The sequence below is a fragment of the Vigna unguiculata genome, chromosome 3, assembly GCF_004118075.2.
Source record: "Vigna unguiculata cultivar IT97K-499-35 chromosome 3, ASM411807v1, whole genome shotgun sequence".
In the NCBI taxonomy this organism is placed as follows: Eukaryota; Viridiplantae; Streptophyta; class Magnoliopsida; order Fabales; family Fabaceae; genus Vigna; species Vigna unguiculata.
This window is the reverse complement of record NC_040281.1, coordinates 52295004-52321931: the sequence shown is the minus strand read 5'-3', so window position 1 is coordinate 52321931 and position 26928 is coordinate 52295004. Positions and strand designations below refer to the sequence as shown.

At 30.5% G+C, this 26928-nt stretch overlaps 2 protein-coding genes across 4 annotated transcripts; one reads left to right on the top strand and one right to left on the bottom strand.

Annotated features, from left to right (window-relative positions):
• Nucleotides 1–10157: 10157 nt before the first annotated feature.
• LOC114176870 (rac-like GTP-binding protein ARAC8) lies at nt 10158–13211 on the bottom strand. 2 transcript variants are annotated; one of them, XM_028062052.1, is made up of 8 exons: nt 12785–13211; nt 12435–12522; nt 12042–12151; nt 11740–11803; nt 11437–11501; nt 11303–11368; nt 10525–10752; nt 10158–10349 (listed from the first exon to the last, which is right to left on the bottom strand). In XM_028062052.1, exons 1-8 carry the CDS (start codon nt 12887–12889, stop codon nt 10314–10316), a joined length of 762 nt encoding a protein of 253 aa, XP_027917853.1. In that variant the 5' UTR covers nt 12890–13211; the 3' UTR covers nt 10158–10313. The 2 variants fall into 2 exon arrangements, with proteins under 2 accessions (XP_027917853.1, XP_027917854.1); XM_028062053.1 differs by having other exon boundaries at nt 10658–10752; nt 12785–13198.
• A 5551-nt stretch (nt 13212–18762) lies between these two features.
• On the top strand, nt 18763–25765 carry LOC114179420 (protease Do-like 9). Of its 2 annotated transcripts, XR_003603466.1 has the most exons (10): nt 18763–19551; nt 20761–20960; nt 21306–21486; nt 21610–21801; nt 22480–22712; nt 23366–23467; nt 23551–23601; nt 23698–23802; nt 23891–24585; nt 25382–25765. XR_003603466.1 is itself a non-coding variant. In XM_028065761.1 (9 exons), exons 1-9 carry the CDS (start codon nt 18927–18929, stop codon nt 23987–23989), a joined length of 1788 nt encoding a protein of 595 aa, XP_027921562.1. In that variant the 5' UTR covers nt 18763–18926; the 3' UTR covers nt 23990–25765. The 2 variants fall into 2 exon arrangements, 1 of the variants encoding a protein (XP_027921562.1); XM_028065761.1 differs by having other exon boundaries at nt 23891–25765.
• The last annotated feature ends 1163 nt before the right edge of the window (nt 25766–26928 follow it).

Genomic DNA, 26928 nt, shown 5'->3' with positions numbered 1-26928 from the left:
TTTTAAAATCCAATAAAACTATTGATAACCCCCGACTATTAATTCTTACACTAATAACATGTCCCTTTTACCAAACATCCATAAAGGAGAAGAAAAATGATATAATCATTATTATTAAGTATCGAAGCACTAATGAAAATTCAATTTTGAGTAATCTATCATGTTGTTTATTTTGTTGCATCCTTAAAAGGATAGTGTTAAAGTTCATAACTAATTATTATACTTTCCTCCGAAAATAAAATTACTTTTTTATTATGGTTTGATCAAACTACGTAATGTATTATATAAATATATACTGATTGTTGGGTCTTTCGAAAGAGGATCACCTAGGAGATACAACACCAATGAGCATGAGTCCAACCCACATATAAGGGATTGACAAACTACCGAGTACCCCTTTGTCTGAGTTTGTTTAGAGAGGATCACCTGGGAGATATAACACCAATGAGCATGAGCCCAACCCACATATAAAGAATTGACACCACGCTTAACTCAAAACCTTAAGGTGATGGGTTTATGGGTTATGATCCTTATATGGTGTTCAACTTTCTCACTTTTACTCAATGTGAGACTTAGACTCACTTAAATTTTCAATCCTGATAAATACTTTGAATTACTTACGAGAATAAAAATTGGATATTTTTGTGTTTCTAATGGATTTTAATAAAATTGCACATACCAACTTTGACCTTATTTATTTAGACTTTAACTTACAATTATATTAATTTAATCAAAATATTGCATTGGTTTAACCAAATGCCGTGGTATTCAAAAAGAGATTTAGAGCGTCCAACTTTTTTATCATAATAAAATGATAATTGATTTTTCATGAGTGATCACATTATACGAGTTTTAGAAAGCCTTTTAATAGTCATATGATATGTTTACATGTATTACAATTAGCATATTAACTCAAAATATAAAGTTAATGAACAATTATATTAATTTGACCTAGATTAATCAACATGTGAAAGTGTACATTAAATATATCTTGATGGAGATGTACCTTTATTATTTTATTAATAATTGAAATATTTTCTATTTTGATGTAATAAAGCCTCGTAACAGCACCCTAGTTAAAATATTTCAATCACCCCTTCGCCTAAAAGTATACAAAACACGAAAAAGGTGATTCACGATAAAGGATTCTTTACCCTTTTTCTTTTTTCCTTTCTCATAAGTTGTCCTTTTTCGGGACTAGGATGGTGTCGCAAGAGTTTACTGTGTTAGGGAAATAAGTGGTAAAGTGGAAAAATATGCACAAAGGTGCTTTTTCGTTGTGGGTGCCATTTTTATTTGCTTCTCCATTCTTCATTTTCTTCCCTCTTACCAACTTCAATTGCGCAAACAGAAGGAAGGAACACGAAACCAGAATCACAAAAATTTTACATTAGTTGTCATTGCATCCTTATCCCAAAAGAGGTTGAAAGTGCGAATTATCCACTCGGATCAGATTCTGTGAAAATTTTATTCCACTTTATCAAGCCAAAAACTCTGAAAAATTGTTAGCACTTTGAAATTATAATAAGATATATATTTCGATCAAGATTCGAAATAACATAAAAATCACAACTAATCATGTAGTTTTTTAGTGTGTATTTTTTTTTTTCAAACAAATCAGTGTGCTCCTTCCCCATATGTGCACTGGAGATATTGTATTGGAGAGAAGAAAAGGAGAAAAAAAAAGTATTACAGTAGAAGCTTGGAATTCAAGAAATAGAGCTGAAGCTTCTCTAGTTTGTCCTTTAGTATTTGAATTTTTTTTCATATAATAATAAATAATCATTAAACATCACCTTTCTTTATCTTCAGCTTCAAGACGTTCAAAGTTTTAGACAGGGACTTTGGGATCAATTTATCGAACAAATAAATAGTCGTCAAATTTGTAGAATATATTCAAAACGCGGATCTCAATCATCAAATTAGTATTTTGGTTTGGATGTTATTTTCAAATGTTAAATAAATTTAAGAAATTTTTGTTAAAAGAGTTAAATTTAATTATCTACAAAGGGACTAAATTAAACCGAAATTTATAATAAACACTAATTTTAATTTTCACTAAAAATTAAAAGAATAAAAACACATTTAATCATAAAAATAATAATAATAATTACATTTTATTTTATATTAATTTTAACCACAGAGCTAAAACCATAATCTAACAAGTTTATCTATTAAAACATTTTTTATATTTATTATATCTATCAAATCATTTATAAATTTTACCTTCAAATTTATTTTTTTTGGATCTTCATCCTTTAAAACAAACAACCTCACTTTCTCTTCTGTATTCCCTTAAATCACTCCCTCTCAAATTCAACTTTCGGAGATATAACAAAAAAGGGTATGTCTTGGATTTGATGATCAACTTAAGAGAGTGAAAATAAGTGGATTTAAAGGTAAAAATATGTGAAAATGAAATTGTTTGCATTAAGAGAAAAATAGTGAAAAATGAAAAGAGAGTTTGAGAATGATTTGATGAATCGATAAATAAATAAAAATTTAAATAAATTTAATTAATTAATATATTTTTAAAATTAAATATTAAATATTAAATTATATTTATTATTATAATGTTATTTATTTAATTGTTTATTATATTATAATTTTGAAATAAATGTTTTGAAAATATCAAAATTTCAAATAAAAATATATTTACAACATCAAAATTCCAATTAATTAATTATATTTTATTTTTATTAATATATTTTAAGTATTTATTATATTAGAATAAAATCAATTTTAATTAATTTTATTTATTTATTTATTTAATTATTAATGAGATAATTTTTGAATATTAGTTATTATAAAAATTAGGAAAAACAACTTTATGTGTTTTTCTTCGCATGTAACAGCGGAAAGATTGTTTAATATCTATTTTGTTTGATATTTTTGTTCTGGTTGAATTGTTGAATGTGCCTAGTCCAATTCTAGATGTGTATGGAACAACAATTTTTATGATCAAATATATAACTCTTAACTATGAAATATGTAATAAGAAGAAACATATTATAATATATATATATATATATATATATATATATATATATATATATATATATATATATATATATATATATATACCGATATAAACGTTCCATAAATCTCATTTAAAATTAAGCTGCATGTTGACAAAGATGAATAGATAACACTAATAATAGTAAAATACAATATTTTATAAAAAACAGTGTTTAATTTTAAAATATAAATTATTTTTTAGTATCGTGTGTGTATACATAGTTAAAATTATAAAATATAGGGGTTGTAGGGCCACCCCTAGCCCCATGTGATTGTGTCTCTTGCCATATACGTATGTTATTTTATCTATTGGATAACCACAAAAGTAGGTAATTAATATTATAAAGGAGTAGGAATTAATGCCAAATCACAATCAAAGTATTAATACATTTTAACCTCTCCAAAAGCACGATTAGGAATATTGGTGTAAAGACAAAATAAAAGAAGGTTGATGATGGGCCAAGAGAAAGTAGAGAAGACGCAACGTGATTGTTTTAAAAGACAACGTATGTTTTCATTTTAGTACTTCGAAGTAAAGTGTATTAATAGTTTAAGTTAATTATATGACTTTCTGAAATTTAGAGCAAAGCGAGAGGTAAATTATAATTTGAAAAACAAATTATTATCTTCGAAATTAAAACGAGAGTTTATATTTTAAAAAGAATTATCATTACAAAAATACCAATACTGTATGATTAAAACAAAGGCTTAAATACATTTTTATCCTCATTTTCGTAGTGTTTGTTATGAATGGTCCTCATTTTCACATAATGTTTAAAATGGTCTTCATTTTCACCGAATGTTTAAAATGGTCCTTATTTTTGCAATTCGTGTTTTATTTTGTCCTTTTCTGTAACGCCGTTTAAATCATTAACGGAACATTATACATGTGGCACGATTTGTATTAGAGTGTATTACGTGTACTGTACAGGTGGCTTAATTAGATATTTGGGGATAAATAAGTGAGCTAGGATTTTGGTAGGGAATGTTTGGGCAGTTAGTGAGTTTTGGCAATCTTGTTCCTCCATTCCCAATTGGTATTGCTGCAATCTTCTTCTTCCTGCAATCCCATTATATAGGTATGTTACAGTCCCAATCTTCTTCCTTTACCTCTGGTTGTAATCGTTGGAGGCAACCGTGTTGTATCACTTCGTGCACTATTGGTGGTTCAACGAGAAACGGAATTAACCCCGATTTGTAGTTGCAGAGAGATGGCTGCTTTGAGGATGGCAAGAACTCCAAAGAATATTGGTAAAAAATTTTGGGTACAATCTATTTTTATTTTTGTGTTAATAATAAATTGGTTTTAATTTTTGGTTTATTGATTTACAGAGTGGTGGTTCTAATAATGTGGGTTGCAACTTTTTCAAATGGTGGAGTTGATGAAAAAGATGTCATCATCATGACACAAATGAGGCAGATTAATGATTTGGAAAAGGATGTCCACTTCAATTTCACCTTCCACTTCAACATCACTATTCAGACCACTAGCATCCCTAATCTCTACTTCAGCAGTCATGGGCCTCTACTTCACCACCGTGGTGGACAATAACATTGAACCTATAAATATCACTCATTGCCCTAAAGTAAATTAAACAGATAAAAAAGATGTATTATTAAGCCTACTTTAACACAATGGGGGACCACTGCTACAATCAATTACAAATAAAATAATGGGAACCATTACACCAACATCGACAACCGACAAATAAACCAACTAAAATAATACCCCATTGAACCCCACCTACAGACACAAACTACACAAAATCATGGAAGTAATTTAGAAACCATGGAGAACATCACAACAATCGAAAGACAAACAAACCCAAAAATAGAATTACGAAAACCCTAACCCACGAGCAAACACAACCCAGAAAACCCTGAACCCACTTACCTCGTTGATGATGATTAACTAAAGAATTAAAATGAAGAGTGCAACTGTAATCCAATGATGAAATGGCAAGTATTAGCTGCTTCTTCTGCAAATCTGAACTTAAGAAAGACGAAGATAAAGAAATTTCCCTAATTGTAAAATTTTCCCTAAATTAAAAAATTAACGTTAATTAGCCACCTGTACGGTACACGTAACACACCCTAATACAAACCGTGCCACCTGTACAATGTTTCGTTAATGATTTAAACGACGTTACAGAAAAGGACCAAATAAAACACGAATTGCGAAAATGAGGACCATTCTAAACATTCGGTAAAAATGAAGACCATTTTAAACATTCTATGAAAATGAGAACCATCCGCAACAAACACTACAAAAATAAGGACCAAAAAGGTATTTAAACCTAAAACAAAATACTAAACATGACCTCAAGTTTGTACGGAGTTGCTTAATCTCCTTCTTTTGAAAAAAAAAAGAAAGAAAAAATTTAAGGATCTAACAGATAAAAGAAAAACACTATTTAAGACGTTGTGAATTGTGATGACATCATTTATTTTTATTTATGTATTTTGTAAAATTTAATTTAAGGAGAGTGATGGTTTAATGAGAAACGGCACTTATAGATGATAAACTTATGTTGTCTCATCCTAATAAGACAATAAAAACTCGAACCTTCCATATACTAAATGCAAATCTTTGTCCTTTTCACTCAACCATTTGCCTAAGGTCAAGTATATCCACACTATTTATAGCGACATTCAGAAAAATCACAAAAAATAATCTTACATAAATCATTTATAATTTTAACTTATTTTTCCCTTTGAAAATATTATGAAAAAAAAAATTTACTTTAGTAATCTCATAATCAAATTTTATAGCATAATAGAATTTTACTACTCCCTCTACTTTACATTACGCGGGTTCTGACATAATTATTCAAAAATGATATTTATATTTGAGATTTATAAATTATTGATCTGTTTATTTGCTTTTAATAAGATAGTCTTGCAAAAATATTTGAAATGATACTTATTTTAAAATAACTTTCTTTAAAACATTTAGCGAAAGTAAAGGAGTTAAAGTTTAGAAGATATAGTTTAATTACGTAGTACCATGTTCCGTAAAAAAATGAAGTTTTATTTTACCAGAATACCCCTCAATTATATATTATATAATTTCACTTTCCGTCACCCATTCTTGTATAAAAGCGTTAATAAATATTGAATGCGATCTTGTTGACGTAAGATAATTGGAGGTGTCCTATGTGTTGAAAAGTTAATCTAGTAATTGCATTAGGTCTTTGTTAAAATGTCCTTGTCGCTGTTACATGATTGCAGGGTTTAATATAAGAAGAAAATCTCACCACTCAACTTCACGTCACACCAACCTTACGCCAATTTTCAACTTCATTTTTTTCTTCTCTCTTTTCTACTTTCAAACAATGTTATTAACAATGAGATAGATAAATAACAAATTTAATAAATTTTGGAAAAGAATAATCATATTATGAGATTAAAAAACTTCCTCACTTTATTATTTATTATTTATTAATATTAAATATTATATTTTATATAAATAAAAATCTTTCTAAAAAATTTAATCATATTTTCGAGATTCATCTCTGTCTGTCAGATGGAGTCTCCTTTGCCTCTCACGCCGTAGTTATCTTTCTATATGTGAATTAAACACTAGTAGAGTTATGATAGTTACATATAACAAATTTCTTTCAACACACTTGGATCCATCATAGATCAACATTTTTCCTTGGAAATAACTAATTTGACAATTCAAACACACAATCTTTATAATTATTCATACAATATCAAGCATAACTCAACATAATCATATAATCATACATATAATTGGTGGCATACAAACTATTTAGTAACATATAGACAATTCCAAATAAAAAATGGAATTTCACAGCATTATAACAATCACATAAACCTACTACTTTCTTAAAAAATATAAACAATGTGCCACATTCAATTCTACATTACTCAAAGCATTCTTCCATTTATATTATTTACTAAAGATGTCAAAATAGGTTCCAAACCATGAGTCTACCTAGCTGACCCCCGCTGACCAAGGTTCGAGTCGCGTTAGGTTGAGAAAAATTCATTTTTTTTTTCAAAAAAGTGGGTTGAACTAAACTCAACTTACTTAACCCACAGGTTAAACGGGTTTGAACCGGTTTGAAGGTGGGTTGACTCACTTAACACACCTACATCGCTCAATAATATTTGAATAGTTTGAATTTTTAATTAATTTGTTTGTCAAGTTATATACGTCGATACTTTAATCTTTAACTATTTCTTTATAATAATATTTCGATAATTAGGTGAACATTTTGTTTCTACTATTATAAAAAATAAATTAAGTCAATTCACTATCATTGTAATGCAATAAATATATAAAATAAATTGCAAAAAGAAAAATATTTGTAATTTGCTTCCAAAAAAGTGAGCTAGGTTGAGCTGACATTTTTTAACTCAACCCGTGGTAAGCCAACTCGTGTGAGCCGGTTGACTCACTTTGACACCTCTACTCTTTACACACTATAAGATTTCATGTTTCTAATTAATTCATCAGTTCTATAAGAATCACTATACCACATCAAATACATTCCATCTTTCAAATACCAACAATAACTTCATTATAACATCATCATGGTCACACTCATTCCTCACTTTTATTATAGGTCAATTCTTCTTTAATCTCTTTATACAATGTCATATTGTCAATATTTCTTTCACAACTAATTTTTATATTTCAACAATTTTTCACCATCATATATTTATACTTTTAGAGTTCAAATCAAACATGTTTACTCATATTTTCAAAACCTTCCTTATTCATAAAATACCAAACTACTAATACTATTTATCAAACTCACTCTTCTCAAATATTTTCAACTTTATGCAAACAAGTAGTCACACCATTTGTATCACAATTTTTTAATTTAACTATAAAACATTAAAATTTTAAAAAAGATTAGCTTCCCTTACTTGATAAAGTTTATCTAACTTTGCTCTCCTCACTTAAACAGTGTCACACGTGACAAAATCAATATCTACAAAGTCAAAGGTCCGATCAATGATCAAGGCAAATTTTAATTTTTTCGAGTCATAAACAGATAGGAATTCATTAAGAACGAAAAAGACGACATGAAATTCAATATGGACTTGCATGTAAGGGAAAACAAATTGTTCTCAGAGGATGGGTATAATTGTATAATTGAACTCACTATTAAGATAAATTGATTGAGGGTTTTAATAGAATTCTTCGCATAGATTACTCAGTAGTGTTGATTCTTCAAAAAGAATGAAAGCTGATTCAAAATTTTGGAAGAGAAAGGAAAGTTTTTGGAGAAATCTAAGTTCATAAAGAAGAAAAAGGTTTTCTAAAAAAAAAACTCATTAATATTATATGACAGGATAAATCCACTAATCTACAGACGCAATTATTTTTTATACCGCAAAGTAAATTATCGAAACTTCCTTCGACGCTCACCATATAATATTTTCTTTTATGTAAGTCCAGCGTCTACAAGATTAGGATTGTCTTCTTCAAAACCTCAGTTTTAGTACAAAACTTAATCATCTCAACATAATACTTCCTAAAACTAACTATGTTCAAATTATATAACACATCATTCTACAATCAAATCATCACACATTCTGGATCATGTACATTTCATTTTCAATTACTAACGTCCATTAATCATCCATCACATTTAAGAACATTCAAATATACAATGTTAAATTTAAAAAAAAATCAAACTGCTTAGCCAAAGGCTCATTCGCCCAATGAGTCATTTTTTGTGAGTTTTAATATGAAAGACGTGTGCGATGCAAAATGGTTCATCAAACGACTCAAACTCTCTCATTTTCAAATAAATGAATTTCTATAAGAATTTCTTTCGATAAAGGATTGGATCACCCAACAACTAAACCCACTAAGAATTTTATTTCAATTAATTGAATTTTGTAAATGATCAATTCTCTCCCACTTTTAAATTAATTGAATTTAGCTTGACGAGAGGAGTCGTCCAATGACTTTACATAATCCAAAAATTCATCAAAATATATCAATTAACCAAATTGGTTCAAACTGAAAATATATCGAAACATTATACGTTTATACATATTTTAAAGTTATAGTTACGCAAATTTAGTTGATTTTTTTTTTATAAAACTAATTAAAAAGATATTGATTGTCTTATTTATATTTTTTTTAATTGCTAAATAAAAAAAATAACTTAAACAAACTTTGCTGAAATACTTTTAGAGAAATTGTAAATGAATTACTGCTAAAACTATTGGCAATATTATTACCAAATAATAGAAATAATAAAAAATAATACAAAGTCTCAAACAACTGAGAAAGAAAATTAAAAGTATAATAGAAAAAAATGAGTAATGATAATAGTAGAATAATAAAGTAACGAATGAGAGTAAATTAAAGAAAACAAAATCACCATACTGGAAAAGGAAATATAGAAAAAGGATGATGATTCACTATTTGTCACCTTGTTTAATTCTATGTGCTACATTGCTTTCATTAAAAGCAAAATTTGATTATTTTAAATTTTAACTAATGGTTTCTATATATAATAGTCTATACCCATAGTCATTTTGCCACTTGTTACATTTCTTAATGACATCTATACTTTTTTCTAATTTATGGTTGCACGTCTTTACATGTCCATTTCACCAATAAATTATTTTAAATTAATGAATATGATTAATTAAGTAATAATTCATGTACTTTAATTCTTTCTAACGAAAAAAAATGAACAAATTAGAAACACGAGAGAAATACAAGTATCGGCACGAAAAAAAATACATATTTAAAATAGATAAAGTTATCTCATTTTAATAATTATACTAATTGATTATGAAATATATTTATTCCATTTACCATTTTATAATCTTTTTCACAAATGTTTTCAAAAGTAAATTTTAAAAAGTTATATAATTACTTTTTCTACAGATTAACTTGGCTACAAATTCATTTCAACTTTCATCTGTGTCCATATAATCCATAATCCATAATACATTTTCAGTTCAATTCGTGTTTAATTTTTGGGCCTGACGAGACTAATGAAAATCAGATCCGAAAAAAATATTTTGCGTTTTGGGCTTTCAATAAACTAAACTTGACGTGACCTAGATGGACTTGAAACTAAGTTTTGGCGTTTTTAATTTAGCCACTTTAAAGTTAAATATAGAATAATAAAACATTGACAAAAAATAATGCTGTTCACTAGTAGTAAGAAATAAATTTGAAATTTCTTGTGATTCATCTATACAAGGAATTTGCACCAAAAGCTTAGTATTTCTCCATTCACAACAGACCTTCTCCCTCCCAAGAAAACTCTTTGGATCAAATGTCTCATTTAAAACGAACTAAATTCCTTCCACACATCACATTTCTGCAATTTCATTGAGATGGATTAAATAAAGCATCATAATACACAAACAAGAATAACAACATTGATATAATTTTTTTAACATAATTTTGTAGAAAAATAACTAATGTTTCATTGAAAACTAAACATATAAATAAAAAAATTGTAATGTTTATTATTAGATCGTTTAGTTGAATACCTTCTGAAGTTGCATCACATGTATGGAAAATTTTGATTGTAAACAGTGGTAAACACTTAATGATGAATGCCTTTTCACAAGTAAGAAAGTTTCACGTGCAGGATTTATTATGATGTGAAAAAAGTGTACTAACAGAAGACACCCTCGACGTGGTTTTTTCTTCTTCTCTTGTTTTGTTGGAGGCTTGATGACCACCTTGATAGCAGCATCAAACACTGACTTCACGTTCTGCAATTAATTGCATTGACAATGGGGTCATTTGCAGAAGAGTTTCACAAATAACAGACTATATTTATCTGCAAAAGTGGCAAACATTATTTTCTGAAGCATAGCTTGATCATTGCATATATTTCAATTCCAAACCTATCATTCGGGTCAATTCACTTCTTTCGCATATTCTCTTCAGAGAACTAAATTTCCTTAAGAGTACAGAAATCAACACTTATGGTCACCACCACTGATATATGGTATGGTCCCATAACATAATTGATTCAACTTTTTCCACACACAACAACTAAGCCTGTCTCACCAGCCACCAAATGGATCATTGCCATTATTGATCTTTAACAAGAATCAAATTTTGAATACATTAATACTATGATTAAAGTTATCTAAAAGAAATGCTGTTATAGGCTTGCATTTCCCATCACAATGAGTAGAATGTCTGAAGTATGTTTTACTCAGTAATGCAGTGGTGAACAATGTTGAGATCATTTTCTTTAGTGTGAAAAAGTTGCCTTTATATTGCTTGAGACATTAACTGGTACAATAAACATACCTGCTGAGTTTTTGAGCTGCACTCAATATAATATGTAGCTCCTACTAGTTTACGCAATTCCTCACCCTGTTAAAGAAAGTTTCAATAAACACTGTGTTGAATTCTTTAGGAGGCTGATTAAGTAAGAAATTTACTTGCTGAGAAGTCACAGCCACCATGCCAGGATGCTCAGCCAAATAGTGCTTATCTTCTCGGAGATCTACAAGATTACCATAAATACAGTATCATATGCAGAATCTAATCTATATAGCCTGGGCTTATAGCCATAGCCTATAGTTCTTGAATCAAATATGGTGGCAATATAGATGGGTTGTGGTTGAACAGATAAAATCTAAACTGCATTAAGCTATGGAGGCCTTATGAACGAAATGGGCATCACAAAAAAGACTGAAAACAGATGATGGAGACAGATTGCAAGACCAGTTCTTGAGAGTTACCCAATTTGGTGCCAACTAGCACCACTGGGATGCCAGGAGCAAAATGCTGCAGTTCAGGAACCCACTGAAATGTGTATATACAAATTAGAAAATGCAAGAGAAACCAGTAAGACACGTTAAGTATTGGATCAATGGACATGTTATGTTAACAAGTATTAAGTAAAAGTGTTTTAGTAGCTTTCTGAATACTTCATTAATACCATTCAACTACAATTTAATGAAGTTGAAAATGTATCTTTACCCTTTGAATAACCAATCCAGTTTCAAGAAGCAATGAGTAACTAGCTGAGAACCTATAATACCTTCTTCAACACATTTTCGTAGCTTGCATGACTAACTAGAGAGAAAGCCAGGACAAACACATCTGCCCCTCTGTAGCTCAAAGGCCTAAGCCTGTTGTAATCCTCTTGCCCTAATATTGCACATCACAAAATTCATGCAGGCTAATAAGAAATTAAACTGCATAAACTGAAAAATAAAATTTAGGTTTATCTTAATCATATAGAATCGAGGTAGAAAAGTGAGACTCGTTCTAACTTAATGTAAATTGGTTTTATCTGGATCAGAAAAACTAGTCTTGTTCATCAATGCAACATTGAATAGTCAAGAGTAACCACTCTCATCTGTCACACCCCTAACCACTCTACATATAAAATTTATATGCTACAAAAATTGACAAGTCTGTGGAAACATACCTGCAGTATCCCAGAGACCTAAATTGACAGTTGTGCCTTCAACAACCACATTTGCACTGAAATTATCAAACACTGTTGGAACATAGTCCTGATAATAGCCAAACACCCCCCAAGCAAAGATACAAACCATAGGGGGCAAAAGGGAAAAATTAGACTCCAAAAACTAAAGGCAGAGAAATTCAACCGAAACAAGATACTAAGGCACAACCCACATGAAAAAGTTTAGTTCTTTCAAAGAGAATTACAGAATTCCCTTCTCCCAAACCAGAATGCACGAAAATCAGAAACATCGATTTCATGAAATATAACATGATATCATCAACAACGCATAACTAAAAGAGAGTTGATACCGTGGGGAATTTGTTGCTTGTATAGCAAATGAGCATGCTAGTTTTGCCTACAGCTCCATCCCCAACTGTGACACACTTGATGAACCTTGAAGCTGTTGCAGCCATTGAACTCGAATTGCTCCCAACACCCCAACCACAGAACAACAGCAACAAGTTCTCACGAAAGGTGTGTTTTTGTTGAATTTAACTGATTAGTTAAGAGAGAGAAAGAGAGTGAGTGAATATGTGTGTGTAGTATGTGGCGGCACTTCACATGATTCTGCTGTCCCTTTCATTTCTGAGACCGCTTGTACCATCTTTTATGTTCGGTTGCCTTATTTTTCGGCTTTGGAAAAATTAAATTTCACAGTTAAAACATGAAGATGACATAATGAATCATAAAGATAAATTTGTGAATGTATCATGTTAATTTGGAATAATGAGTTTGTTACCCACTGTTTCATCACGTGGAGAGATTGATTTGAAATTCTTTTTATTAGGGTGATGAGGCCTGAGGCGGGTGAAGGTGAAGGTGGTTAGGTGCATTTATAAGTTATAGCTAACAACCATGGTGGTCACCATTACCATGTCTGTGCTGTACCCATCATCGTCGTGGGGACTAATATCTGTAAGTACTATTAACTTTTCTATTTATGTTCTCAAATTTTGATTTGTTACAAACGAAACACGTGTCTCAAATCTCAGGTAACATTCACTGTTACATACTGTATTGCGCAAAAGGGGTAGCAGAGCAGTAATCGAATCGAAGCATTTTTAGCAATGTTTTCTGGTTCATGAAAGCTCACTGAACTAAAAAAAACGCATATTTTCTTAAGTTAGTTTGCTCTTAACTGTCACAAAGAGTGTCTCAAGCCCGAGTATTTATAGTGAAGTATTTTTGTGTCTTACTATGTTTTTGTAAGCTCAATAAACCAATAAAGAAATACGTTCTTATAATAGTATTTCATCAGTGTTATACGAATATGAGAATTTACACATTAGTGATAAATTATATTTTATTATATAGAATCCATAGAACGTAAAAGATAAAAAAAAAAACAAAAAAAAAAGTCAATGTTCAGTAAGATGAGCAGAGGAAAGGGTTATGCAATTGTGGTGACTTTATGGTGAGAAAAGGATGAGGGGCTACACATTATTACTGACATTAACAGGTTGGTGGGGTGATTAAGTAAACATTAAGCAACATGAATAATAAAAGGGGATCCCACAAGTGGATCAAGGAACACGGTGTGCACACAATTTCTTTTCTCGTTTACCTTTTTTTTTCTTTTTTTTAACTCCAAATACTACTGGATTTGATTAAAAATAATTTAAGTGTGAATCAAAAGTCTCACATTAGATAAAATTGACAAAATTAAATATAATATAAAATAAAAAATTTATAATCATATTATTTTAAAATTTTGAAATAAAATTGATGTCAAATATCTTTTATAATAAATATGAAAAATATAAACCAACGTATTGTTCATTCTATTCGAGCATTTTATGATGCTTATGTTTGAATACTAGCAATAATGACCATTCCCAACTGCATTGGTAGCAAAATATAAAATGAATGAAGTAAAAGAATAATAGAGTGGGGATGCTTTTTTATCATTTAAGTATTTAAATAAAATGGAATGGAATACATTCTATTTCCATTCCATTGGTAAAGTGCTCCTCTTTTCACCTCTAATTTAAAAGTAAGATATGAGTAGACTTTTTTTTTTCTATCTATTGTAAAAATATCTAAACAGTAAATTAATATATTTTTATTTGACTTCATTCAAATTCTTCGTTATTAAATTAGAAAAGCCAATGTGTTTTATAATTAAAAAAAAGAGTAACGAGAGTGTGAAAGGGATGGTGTGTTTTTAAAGTGAGAAATGAATAGTTAGTTTATCAGACATTCTATTAGCATGTATAGTTTTTAATCATGTGAAGATTGGAATAAGATTTTATAAACTTTGTTATACGAGATGTTATAATTGTCACTTCATCTAAAACTATAATTTTTGGAACTTTCAGGATTGCTCTTGCATGCGTTACTTCTGTCCACTAGATAGTTGAGTTCCATCTCTCTACGAAGAAGGTAAAACAAGGATACATGTAACATACCAAATTACAGTATTATAGATCATAAAATAACTTTGAAATAATAGAAATGAAATGGCTAGAATTTAAAATCCGTTACAGTCTGTGAATGAATTTATAGAAAAATTCATGAGTCTAAAAATAGTAGTCTAGATGGGAGAACACGTGATTTTATTTGAGTTAAAGGAAGATATAATGAAGTCATGTTTTTATTTGTTTTATAAAAAATTTAAATTTTTGAGGTCAAAAATTTTGTTGTTGAAAAAAATATAAATATTTGTTTCTATTAAAAACTAAAGAAAGTTTATGTAAAAACTTTTTTCCTTCAAACAAACTAAAGCCGTTATTACTTTGATTTAATTTCTGAAAAATGACAACATTATTTTACCTTAAAATGAAATTAAAATTCAATTGTGTCAAATTTTTAAATATATAAACTAAATTGAAAATAAAACATTACTCAAACACTATCACTAATATGTGACACTATTAAAGCATTATACCAATACAATTATCATCTAGGCAATTTTTCAAAAATCAAAATTAAATTGAAAAAAAAATTATAGGACAAACTTGACTTTTTGGATAAAAAAAAACAAGTAATTAAACCTTTATTTTGTGACAAATAACCAATATCCTAATATTTTCACATAAAATAAAACTCATTTGACGAAGACATAACCATAACTACGGATACATGGGCTATACCGTTTCTCTAGTCACAATTCTCTAAAACAACTATTTATTTTCTAACTATTTATCTCATCTCATTTTTATGGTTTTCTCCTATTTCACTTTACCTATATGTAACGCTGACATGAATAGAAAATATCATATAAAAAATTCTTGAATGGGTGTGAGTGGTAATTGTAGTATTGATCTATTTTTTTCCAACTAATAATGTGAAACTATCAGTAAGAGAATGTATATTTTCAATTCAAAACAATGTATCTCCTATTTTTCAGTAAACTACATTTTTTTCTTCATAATGCTTAAAGATGTCAAAATGGATTAGAATTCGTAAGCCAACTCGGTCTATCACGAATTCGAATCAGGTTGGGTTAAATTATTTTTACAAATTTCAATTTGAGTTAATTTTTGACTTGGTTCACCAAGAACTCGGCTCACTCGGGTTGAACACATGGTGAGTCAGGTTGACGAGTCAACCCTCAAATAAAAGGTCATACAAGTATTTTTTTATTGTGTTGGCTTTGCATTTGGGCCAGGTTGAATTGTTTTTCGTTAGCCAACACATTGATAATTTGTAATTTTGGTTTGTATTTAGAGTTTAACATCCTTTTAGATTGTACTGAAGTTTGTTTATATTTTAATCCTAATTATAATTTAGTTTTTTTTTTATGGAAGAAAAAATAATTGTATTTTTTTAATTGAGTTAGTGAGTCAACTCGTTTAACCCACTAATCCGTGGTGGGCTAGGTCAAGTTCAAATTTGTTTGGCTCGCTAATAAGTGAGTTAGGATGTGTTGACTCACTAAGTGGCTAATTCGTGGTGATCCGGGCCAGGTGGTTTATTTTGATATCTCTAATCTTCATAGTAGTATAGCTAGTGTATAATTTGCTTTCAAATATACTAAATTGGACAACTATTTAAAAAGAGCTAATTATGGTTTTAGCACCTGAACTTTGACTTGAAATTAAAATTTGTCCATGATTGAAACTTTGATACTTGATACATGTTGGTCTCTAAACTTTAAAAATAAATAAATATAATCATTTTAGATCAATTACGTTATGTTGCATCTTTTTGACGTGTCAAACACGTTTTGAAGTTAATATTGAAGTAAAAACATGTCAAATCATATAAATTGTTGGGAAGATCTCAAAATTAACACATAAACAAGCGGAATCAAAATCCAAATCAAATGTTTCCTAAATAAATATTATGAAAAATAAATAAAATGTATAAAACAGAAAAGGAAGGAACCAGCAAATACCAAAATTTTTTAAGGTGGGAAAACCTCTATATGGAGGAAAAACCCACGAGACCTAGTTCAGTAAAATCTTCCACTAATAAAATTAATGGGTACACCACAAGTTCTTTTGGAGATTCTAATGATCAACATAGCATTATTTTATTCACCAACAAGGTGGATAACATACCTCAATGGGTACTTTAAATAAACATATGAGATATGGAATAAGACCTTCTCTCTAAGGTAGCTTCTCTACATATACTTGCATAGGATAAACTGGTTACTCTTTTATTTTTTTTTTCAGTTCTTTACTTTTTTTTTTCATCACAAGCACTCTCAACTTCTGTCTCTTTGTCTCTCACTGGATTATTATCTTCTCTCGTAGCAAACCTCATGCAAGGATTGTATATTTAAAATTTTGGGCTGAGAACCCATACAAAATACCTTATTTTTATTTTTCTTAATCAAATCAATATGGGCCCAATAAATTAGTGATCCATTTAACATAAATAATTAAAATGTTACTGTGAAACACTTTTGACCTGTAAAAAAGAATTTAACCTAAATAAATTTAAATGACTATATCCATTTATTTTTAAAGTTTTGAAACTAAAATGTATCAAAATTATGAATAAAGACAAATTCTAATTTTGTGTTTAAATTCAAAAACTAAAATCATATTTAATCTTTTAAAAAATTACAAATATATGTAAGTAATATGAAAGTGACATTTTTATAAAAAAGTCATACTCAGTTCACACAATTTTTAAACTAAAACGATGAAGTGAAACTAAACTGGCAGTACTTTAGTTCAAACATATTAAAAGTGAAGTTATAATTCTTTGCAAAGTTGTGCATTTTAATATATTTGAAAATATATTGCACCACTATGGTAAAAAAACCTAAAATAACTATCTATAATCTATTCAATTTATTCTTATATTTATATTCTTTACTTAATTTGTTTTTATAGAAAAGTTAAGTTTTAAACTTCTAATTATAATTATAAATAGGTTAAAATACTCCATTGGTCTATGTTTTTATTGAAAAATCTCAAATAGGTTCTAAGATTTTTTTAATCTTAATTAGGTCCATATTTTTGAAAATGTGTAACAATTAGGCCTGTTCCGTAGTATGGTGTTAAGGATGTGCCACGTGTCAGCTCCACATTTTTTTGATTATTTTTTTAATTTTTTTTTGAAAATTATTCATGCCACATGTCACGTCAATATTATGTCACATGTCATGTCCGTAAGGTGACACGTGTCAAATCATTGTCTGAATCTCAATTTGATCCATATATTTGTTATTTTTATTACATTTCAGTCTATTTTTTAAAATTTTTTAAATATATTTATTTTAACTTTTTACAAAATTGTTTTAAAATTTTATATTTAAATTTATAAAATTATTATTTTTAAACCAACTCTAACATTTGTATATAAATAATTTAAAACAATGTTGTAACAAGTTAAAATAAATATTTTAAAATTTTTAAAAAATATAAAATAAACTTAATATTATTAAAATGTTTAATAAAAATATCATTATAAAATTTATATAAAAGTTAAATTTGACCTCTATTTAGAGAGGATGTAAAAATTAAAAAAAATTGACTAAAATATAATTAAAATAATAAATATATTGACCAAATTGAGATTCAAAGAATGACTTGACACATATAATCTTACTGACTTGACATGTGATACAATATGACACGTGGTATGAATAGTTTTCAAAAATAAAATTCAAAAAAATAAAGAGCTGACACATGATATATCCTTAATATTGTTAATACCGTACTAACGAAATGAATCTAATTCTTATACATTTTAAAAAGTATAAACCTAATTGAGATTAAAAAAAAATATTAGATTTTATTTGAGATTTTTGAAAAAAAGGAAGGAAGTATTTTAACCTTATAAATATTAAATTAGTATGAGTGAATTACTCGGGAAAAATCGAAAAGTGACAAGACCCGCATAAAACGAAGTTCTGTTTGATTTGGATTCCCTCCTCCGCCTTCATTTTGTTGCTTCTGCTTCCTTTGTTCACTTCCCTCTGCTCAGCACAAATCCACACTATCTTTCTCCCATATCAAATAACAGTAACAAACACTTCCCAAATACGAGATGGCAGGTAACAAACGTAAGAGAGCACACAAACCCAATAGCTCCGCCCCCGAAACCCTAGACCTCGCCATCCCCGCTCCCTCCCCTGCCCTCGTCACCGCAACCGCTGCTGTCGCGCCTAATTCCGCCGCCAACGCTGCCTCAATGGAGGACGTCTTTTCCGTCGGCAACGTCGAGCTCATCGACAACACCGCCTCTCCCCGCGTTCGCCGCGCCCGTGGCCGCCCAAGAAAGCTCCCCGTTCACTCCGAAAAACCTCTATCTCTTGCGACGGGGCGCCGCCTTGTCCGTCCACTGGACAAAGGAGACTTCTCGGTTCCCGGCGACGCCGGAGTGTCCACTTTGGTGGCGATGGAGGTGGACAAGGGGTGGGAAGCGCGGGTGATTCCGGAGATGGACTCCGTGGTAAAGGTGTTTTGTGTCCACACGGAACCGAATTTTTCGCTGCCGTGGCAGCGGAAGAGACAGTACAGCTCGAGTAGTAGCGGGTTTGTGATTGGCGGGAGAAGGGTTCTGACTAATGCGCATTCGGTGGAACACTACACACAGGTCAAGCTCAAGAAACGTGGCTCTGATACTAAGTACTTGGCCACTGTGCTTGCCATTGGAACCGAATGTGATATTGGTAACTAACTCCTTACCTCACACTCTCCTTGTTAACTTGTTTCATTTATTTATTATTTCCGTTTGCAATATTTTTTTATGTATGTCAAATTGGAACTCGTATTTAAATTGGATTGTGATTCGCGATGCTTGGTTCTCTTCTTGTCTGAGCATAGTGCATTTGTAGTTTTTTCGGAAGTTGGCATTCAATGGAACAAACTAAATCATCTTTACTTCCAGCAGTGTTATTTGATTGAAAGGATTAAGTTTGAAAAAGGACCAGAGTGTATTTTTAACCTATCTACCAGGAAGGAGGTAGAGAAGTTATCGGAGGAGAGAACAAAATCATTTAGCTTTCTCGATTTAATTGTAATTTTATTTACTTTTAATGGGATAAAATTAGGAAATGGAGGAGTGGAATCATTAGACAATAACTAGTGAGGTTTGAGTCATGATTGCCTCCGAAAGAGGGTGCATATGAAAATTAAAATTAAAATAAGACAATATGATAAGATCAACTAGTAATATCGAACAAAAAAGACCAAAATATGACTGAAATTATTATAACAGCACTGCTTCTGCCAAAGAGGTAGAAGACAGTGTTCCAGAATAAAATTGAGGGACTTCATCCTCACTCTCCTACAACCACTTAGGTCCTAGAATATCAACAACCCCTTTTTCCTCCTAACCCCTGACTATTTAAAATAGTCACTTACATGATAGTTATAAAGAAAAGAATACAGCTGCAGAGGTTATAACTGTTATTTGAGTTATTCCTCTTTTCCCTCCTTTAAATCTATCACAATCGCAGTGAATAAGTGAAGGGAGCCAACATATATTTGTTACTGCACATGCTTATTATATGAATGAGATTAGAGTAATGTATACAAATATATTATCTGCACGATGACTTCATTAAGGATCAACAAATTGGAATTCAATATTTGAAAATGATTTGTTGATATTCTAATTTATTTTATGAAATATTGTGTCAACCTTTCTCGTTAAGTGCTTTTGGTTGTGTATACTCATAATGCGTGTTTGCTAACACATTGGGAATCTATGTTAACTATAAAATCATGTTAAAATCAATGAAAAAGCAACTATCTGTTGTCCCAGGGTCTCTAAAATATTACATAGGAGGCTTTTGGTTATACTTTCTAAAATACTCCTAATTGATATATTTGATTTTAAATACTCCTAATTGATATATTTGATTTTACACTTGCAGCCATGCTTACAGTGGATGATGATGAGTTCTGGCAAGGGATGTCACCTGTTCAGTTTGGGGAGTTGCCGGCACTTCAAGATGCGGTAACTGTTGTGGGCTACCCAATTGGTGGAGATACTATCTCGGTGACCAGTGGTGTTGTATCACGCATTGAGATTCTATCTTATGTTCATGGTTCTACAGAGCTTTTAGGTTTACAGGTTAGGTTGAAATTATTAGTCTTCATCTTTATCATTTAATGTCTGTTTGGAAGGGCTTGTGGGAGGGCTTATTTGAGCTTATGAAAATAGCCTAAGATTCCCAGGAGCTCATTTTACCTAAAGCTCAATAAGTTTCTTGTTATATAGCTTATCAAAAGAAGCTCTTTTTAGCTTATTCCAGAGAGTTCCGTACTTTCATAGTCAAATTTATTGAATTAGCCCTCATGTGATTGGAGCTCACTAAAGAAACATTTAATCAAGTTGTATAGCCCAAAACCAAATTTATCTTTAGTTGTGATTCATTAAATGTATCCTGATTTCCCCTCGTTAAGGTTTCTTTTGCAGATAGATGCTGCTATAAATTCTGGCAATTCTGGAGGACCTGCATTTAATGATAAAGGAAACTGTGTGGGGATTGCATTTCAGTCCCTTAAGCACGAAGATGCGGAGAATATAGGTTATGTCATTCCAACACCAGTTATCATGCATTTCATCCGGGATTACGAGAAGAATGGAGGCTACACTGGTAATATGTTAGCTACAGACTAAGATGTAGATTTCACTTTTACAAGTTGCTAACCTGTGTGCTAATTTTTTCAAGAATTGAATCTTTATATACTGAGATGGTTCTTTCTCATTCTGTTGTAAGGGTTCCCTATTCTAGGGGTTGAGTGGCAGAAAATGGAAAACCCTGATCTGCGAATGTCAACTGGCATGAGACCTGACCAGAAAGGTGTGCGCATTAGAAGGATTGATCCTACTGCTCCAGAATCCAAGGTTTTGAAGCCATCAGATGTTATCCTTAGTTTTGATGGGATTGATATTGCCAATGATGGAACAGGTGAGTGCTCATTTTTAAGTTTCTTTATGCATCATGTGCAGTATGTAGTTTATATTTGTTTATTAAAAACTAAAAAAATCTTGAGTGGAGCTGTCATTTCTTATTTGATGGCAACTCTAATAGAGGAAGGTAGTTATATTAAACATATGACCTCTTTTAGAACAAGGGCAACATTAGTTGAATTAAACATGTCACACTCAGCTCCTCAGCACGCTACCAAATTTCTGTCTTTTACATAAACTGTTGTTTTTATGACAAAACGTGCGTTGGTAAAAGAACTTAACTCCTAGGACCCTTTTTTAAGGAATGTCAAAACTCAATATTGGATAGAATTGATGGAGTGTATTTCTCTCCAGATCTGTCTACTTTTTCCATTTGGATTAGATTTATTTTGTGGTTAAGGTTTTGTGTTACTGATTTCAATTTAGATAAGACAAGTAGTAACAAAACTTTGCCATCTCTGTTAGTCATAGTACATTACTGTATGAATTCTAGATCCTTTGTCATAGTAACTGTCTATATTGGTGTGCTATTTTTTCTGTATTTGTTTTGTTTTAGTTAGCAATAATTTTGGCTTAATATAATAAGCCATTCCTATGGCCAATATATAATATATCAAAGATTTGAGTTTAACAGTTCATAATGTTGTAAACTCTTGGTTTTGGGTATTCTTTTCAGTTCCATTTCGACATGGAGAGCGCATTGGCTTCAGTTATCTCATCTCACAGAAATATACTGGGGATAATGCAGCAATTGAAGTAATGCGAAATGCGAACATTTTAAAATTTGACATTAAACTCGAAACTCACAGAAGGCTTATTCCATCACATAGCAAGGGCAAGCCTCCCTCGTATTATATAATTGCTGGATTTGTTTTTACAACAGTTTCAGTTCCATATCTTCGTTCTGAGGTCAGTGGTTAATCCAGTATCCCTATGCCTTAATATATATCAGCTATTGGGTGTCTTGGGTGATGCTGTTTGTTTAACTATTGTTTAATTGATATGGATGCTCTTCCAAAGTTTCTTCTTCCAAGTGAAGGTTTAGTACGTTTGTGAACTCGACAAACTTAACCTGATCTGCAATTTGAACTTGAGGCATATCCATGCCCAAGTGGAAAATATTCATTATTGCTGCATGAAACACGGTATCATGATTGATGAGAACATTGAGTTGCTTAGAAATTAAAATTATTTAATATCTATAAAAATGTTATGCAGAATAATTTGGATTTTGTAGAAATATGTAAAAAAATATCATGCCATGTAATAGTTTCTGTGCAAGGAATGTGGTGCTGTATAAAAGTTGGAGCTGGTGATTGTGTTTATTGCAATAGAAAGTTGTCATTATTTCAGTAATATTGACATGTAAAATTTTGAAATTATAAGTATATAGGTTTCACTCTAAAGTTTCATTACTTGAGAGTGTATATAGTACCTTGTACCTTCTTTTATTTACTTCACTTCTGGCACTGACTAGTAAATTCATTTGTTCAACTTGCATTTGCTAACTTTCTTGTGGATGGAGCCATTCTTTTACATCCCATTTTATCTTCTATGAACAGTATGGAAAGGATTATGAATATGAAGCTCCAGTAAAGCTTTTGGATAAATTGCTGCATTCAATGCCACAATCACCAGATGAACAACTTGTTGTGGTCTCTCAGGTATGTCTTCTGTCGGTCTTTTCTTTCTGCTGTTTCTCCTAAGGATCTTATGAAAGTGAGATTATCTCTTTGACACTTTGAAGGTGCTCGTGGCTGATATCAACATTGGATATGAAGATATTGTTAACATCCAGGTTGTTAATGGTTATGTTCCATTTTTTGCTTTCCTTGCTAACAGCTATATTGGCTTAACCACTCAATTATTTACCGCTTTTTTTTCTGATATGAAGGTCCTCGCTTTCAATGGTAAACCAGTGAAAAACCTGAAGAGCTTGGCCACTATGGTAGAGAGCTGCAATGATGAATATCTAAAATTCGATCTAGATTATGATCAGGTTCCCTAGCCACCCTTCCCCGTTTTATGTGCTTGTGTGAAAATGGAAGTAGCTTTATAACTAAACTAACTAACCGTCTTGAATGCAGATAGTGGTCCTTCGCACAAAGACTGCAAAAGCAACTACTCTTGATATTCTTGCAACACACTGTATTCCAGCAGCGATGTCTGATGATCTTAAGTTATGATATGTGGTAGTAGATTATGCATCATGATCTCAAGTAATTATATACATTAATCTGGTAACAATGATACAGATGCGTAGGCTTGACCTAAATGGTAGTGATAGTAATATTTTGTTCAATTGCTAATACCTGTCGGGACTCTCGTGGTTCCGCATTTTGAAAGGGGATGAGAGATAGAGTAAGCAGGATTTACATTAAAATTTATTATCTTCTGATACATTGGTTTTTCTCAAATTTTGAGGGAACTTAGAGATGTAAAGAGTCATTAGTTTCACCTGTGGGACATATACCAGAGCAGGCAACGCAAAATAAAAACTAAATATTAGCGGCGTAGTTCCAAAACAATATAGTGCATGTTTGGTTTTTCTTCATTTAAAACAGAAAAAATATTATAGCTTCTGCATCTTATATATTATCTTGACGTGCTTTTTCTTGTTAACTTACATCCTCAATGGAATGCAAAACATACTATAAGTAAAGATGGCAATGTGAATTGGTCCGATCCATTTAGATTTGTCCTGCAGTTATCTCGCAAAAAGCAGGTTAGGTGGGCAGACCCGCAGTGATTTATAATGTTGTGAAATTGGTGCAGTTGTTTGGTGAGTTATGCTTTGTCTCTTATCTCCTCTATTGTGCATATGATTTTGTTTTTGTTAAATATCATCCGAGAAAGAAATTATCCTCAGTTTTGGACACTCTTATGATTTAGATATGTTTCGAACAATAATTTCTCTAAGATAAGCTTAAGTTTTCTTCTAAAGTCATTGTTCACTTGAATTTCTTGGTTGAATTTATTGCGTGTTATTTTAGAATCTGTAATTAAGTGGGATGAGTTTCACTCGTCATTAATGATTTGCTCATTTTATTGTAGATAGATAATAAGTATCATGTTATGATTCATTCAAATCAATAATCCTCTATTATTACCTACAAAGTATACGAATATAGTTTTTTCAGATAAGATTCTGTAACAGGACAATAAGTCCGAAGAGAATCTTTAACTTTTAAAGTCCAACCTCTTCAAATTTTTTGTCATGTTCTTTTTACGGCTGACCCATTCCATTGTCAATGGGGTATTTTCTAAGTTGCTATAAAAATAATGTTCTACTTGCATGCACCACGCCTTTTCTGAAAAACGAAAGAGAAGAGAGGAAGTGGTGTTAGCTTGCAGCGATACATGCTTCCACAAGCATGTTCATTTTTCACATTACCAGTTGCATGTGACAAGGAACTGGTGTGGCCAAGCTATATAAATATACTATTACAGAAGTAAATTCATTTGGGTATTGTGAAACTAATGACCACCATGTTTGATTTCATGGAGCATATTTGGTTCTCTGCATGTTCTTTAAAACTAATGTATATTGAATAGTATGAATAACCAAAGATTTGCAGCTGGGCCAGCGGGTCTGCGGGTTATGCAGGTCGGCTTTCAGCGGGTTCAAAATGTTAACCGCCCCAGGTTTTTCCTAGCAGACCTAGGCTCTTTCTGCTTTTCCACTCCTAGCTGCTGAAAGATTGTTTTCAACATTTACGAATCCTTACAATACTATGTAAAATTAATGGCAATTTTGACTGCGCCAATAATACTGGAAGAAGGGAAATGCACCAAACAAGGTGAATTGAAAGCTGCTATACTTCTGCGAAGATCACGCTAGACACGGTTGAACAGGCAAACAGAAAATTGTGTTAGAATGTCGAAGCAAATTTCTCGATTGATTAATAATGGGCATGTATCTTACGAAATTCTTTTCTATTGGTGAGTCACTAATTTATACATGCACTGGTTGCAAATGTATGGTTATATATATATATATATATATATATATATATATATATATATATATATATATATATATATATATATATATATATATATATATTCCTTTAAATTAAATAAATGTATATGATTTTAAAAAAATATTAATATATAAATAACCAGTGTTGAATCTCAAAATACCTATACCAATGATAAAAATGTTTGTTTATTTATTTTCCTTTGAAATATAAATAATTTTGTTTTCATTTTAATTAAATAAAAAATAATAAAAGATAAAGAGATAACATAATTATATGATTAGGAGATAAAATTTATTTATTAGACAAATTTAAATTTTTATTCACTAGTATAATGTTATTTTTTAATAGTCGTCTAAGCTTATATTTTGGGATTTTCATCAAGATACCTACGTCACCAAAGAGGCAAAGTTTTAGAAAGGTTTAACGTATAATACTTATTACCAAATAAGGTTCCTAGGGTGAAGGTGATAGACTTGAATTAGGTATGTGCTTGAAAAATATCTTGAACAAAAGTACATGAAAAGTATTTTATTTGTTTTAGTCGTTGAAAAATCTTGTATATGCTTAGGTTTGCACCAAAGGCATTTGTATTTAGAAGATATAATAAGAGTTCAGACGTTGATTGTTGAAAAGTTATGAATAAAGAATTTTACGTGATAGGATTAAAGGTTTAGGATTTAGGGTTGAAATGTAACATCTTGAATTAAAAATTTATATGCGTCTTCTATGACTACATCTAAAAAAGATAGAAAAGATTTTTCTTTTGTGTGTATAATTATTATTTCTATTTTATTCTTTGCAATAAATTATTTATTATTACTTTTGTAAACTATTCTTTTACATGTTTTCTATAAAACTGTCCTAAGAGTTATTTTTTTTTCTTTCTTTTTTTCTTCATTAACAATTCTTTTTTATTCTTTTCTCCATTCATTCCACTTTACTTTTGATAAATATAAATTTATTTTGTATATTAACTTAATAACATTAGAGTATCATTATTTACTAATATAATATCATAAATATTTAAAAAATACATAAATACAAACATGTTAACGCTTGTATTAACGCTATAAATTGATAGCTTGGAGGGTATATTTTACTCGCATTCCATCTTTCTTGACTGTATAAAGACTAAAAGATGA

Coding starts and splice junctions, on each gene's coding strand:
- LOC114179420 (XM_028065761.1), top strand. CDS start 18,927: ATGGCAGGTAACAAACGTAAGAGAGCACACAAACCCAATAGCTCCGCC. Junction 20,961..21,305: donor CAGAGCTTTTAGGTTTACAG/GTTAGGTTGAAA, acceptor TTTCTTTTGCAG/ATAGATGCTGCTATAAATTC. Junction 21,487..21,609: donor GAAGAATGGAGGCTACACTG/GTAATATGTTAG, acceptor TTCTGTTGTAAG/GGTTCCCTATTCTAGGGGTT.
- LOC114176870 (XM_028062052.1), bottom strand. CDS start 12,889: ATGGCTGCAACAGCTTCAAGGTTCATCAAGTGTGTCACAGTTGGGGAT. Junction 11,502..11,739: donor GCTAGTTGGCACCAAATTGG/GTAACTCTCAAG, acceptor GTAATCTTGTAG/ATCTCCGAGAAGATAAGCAC. Junction 11,369..11,436: donor TGGCTGTGACTTCTCAGCAA/GTAAATTTCTTA, acceptor TTTCTTTAACAG/GGTGAGGAATTGCGTAAACT.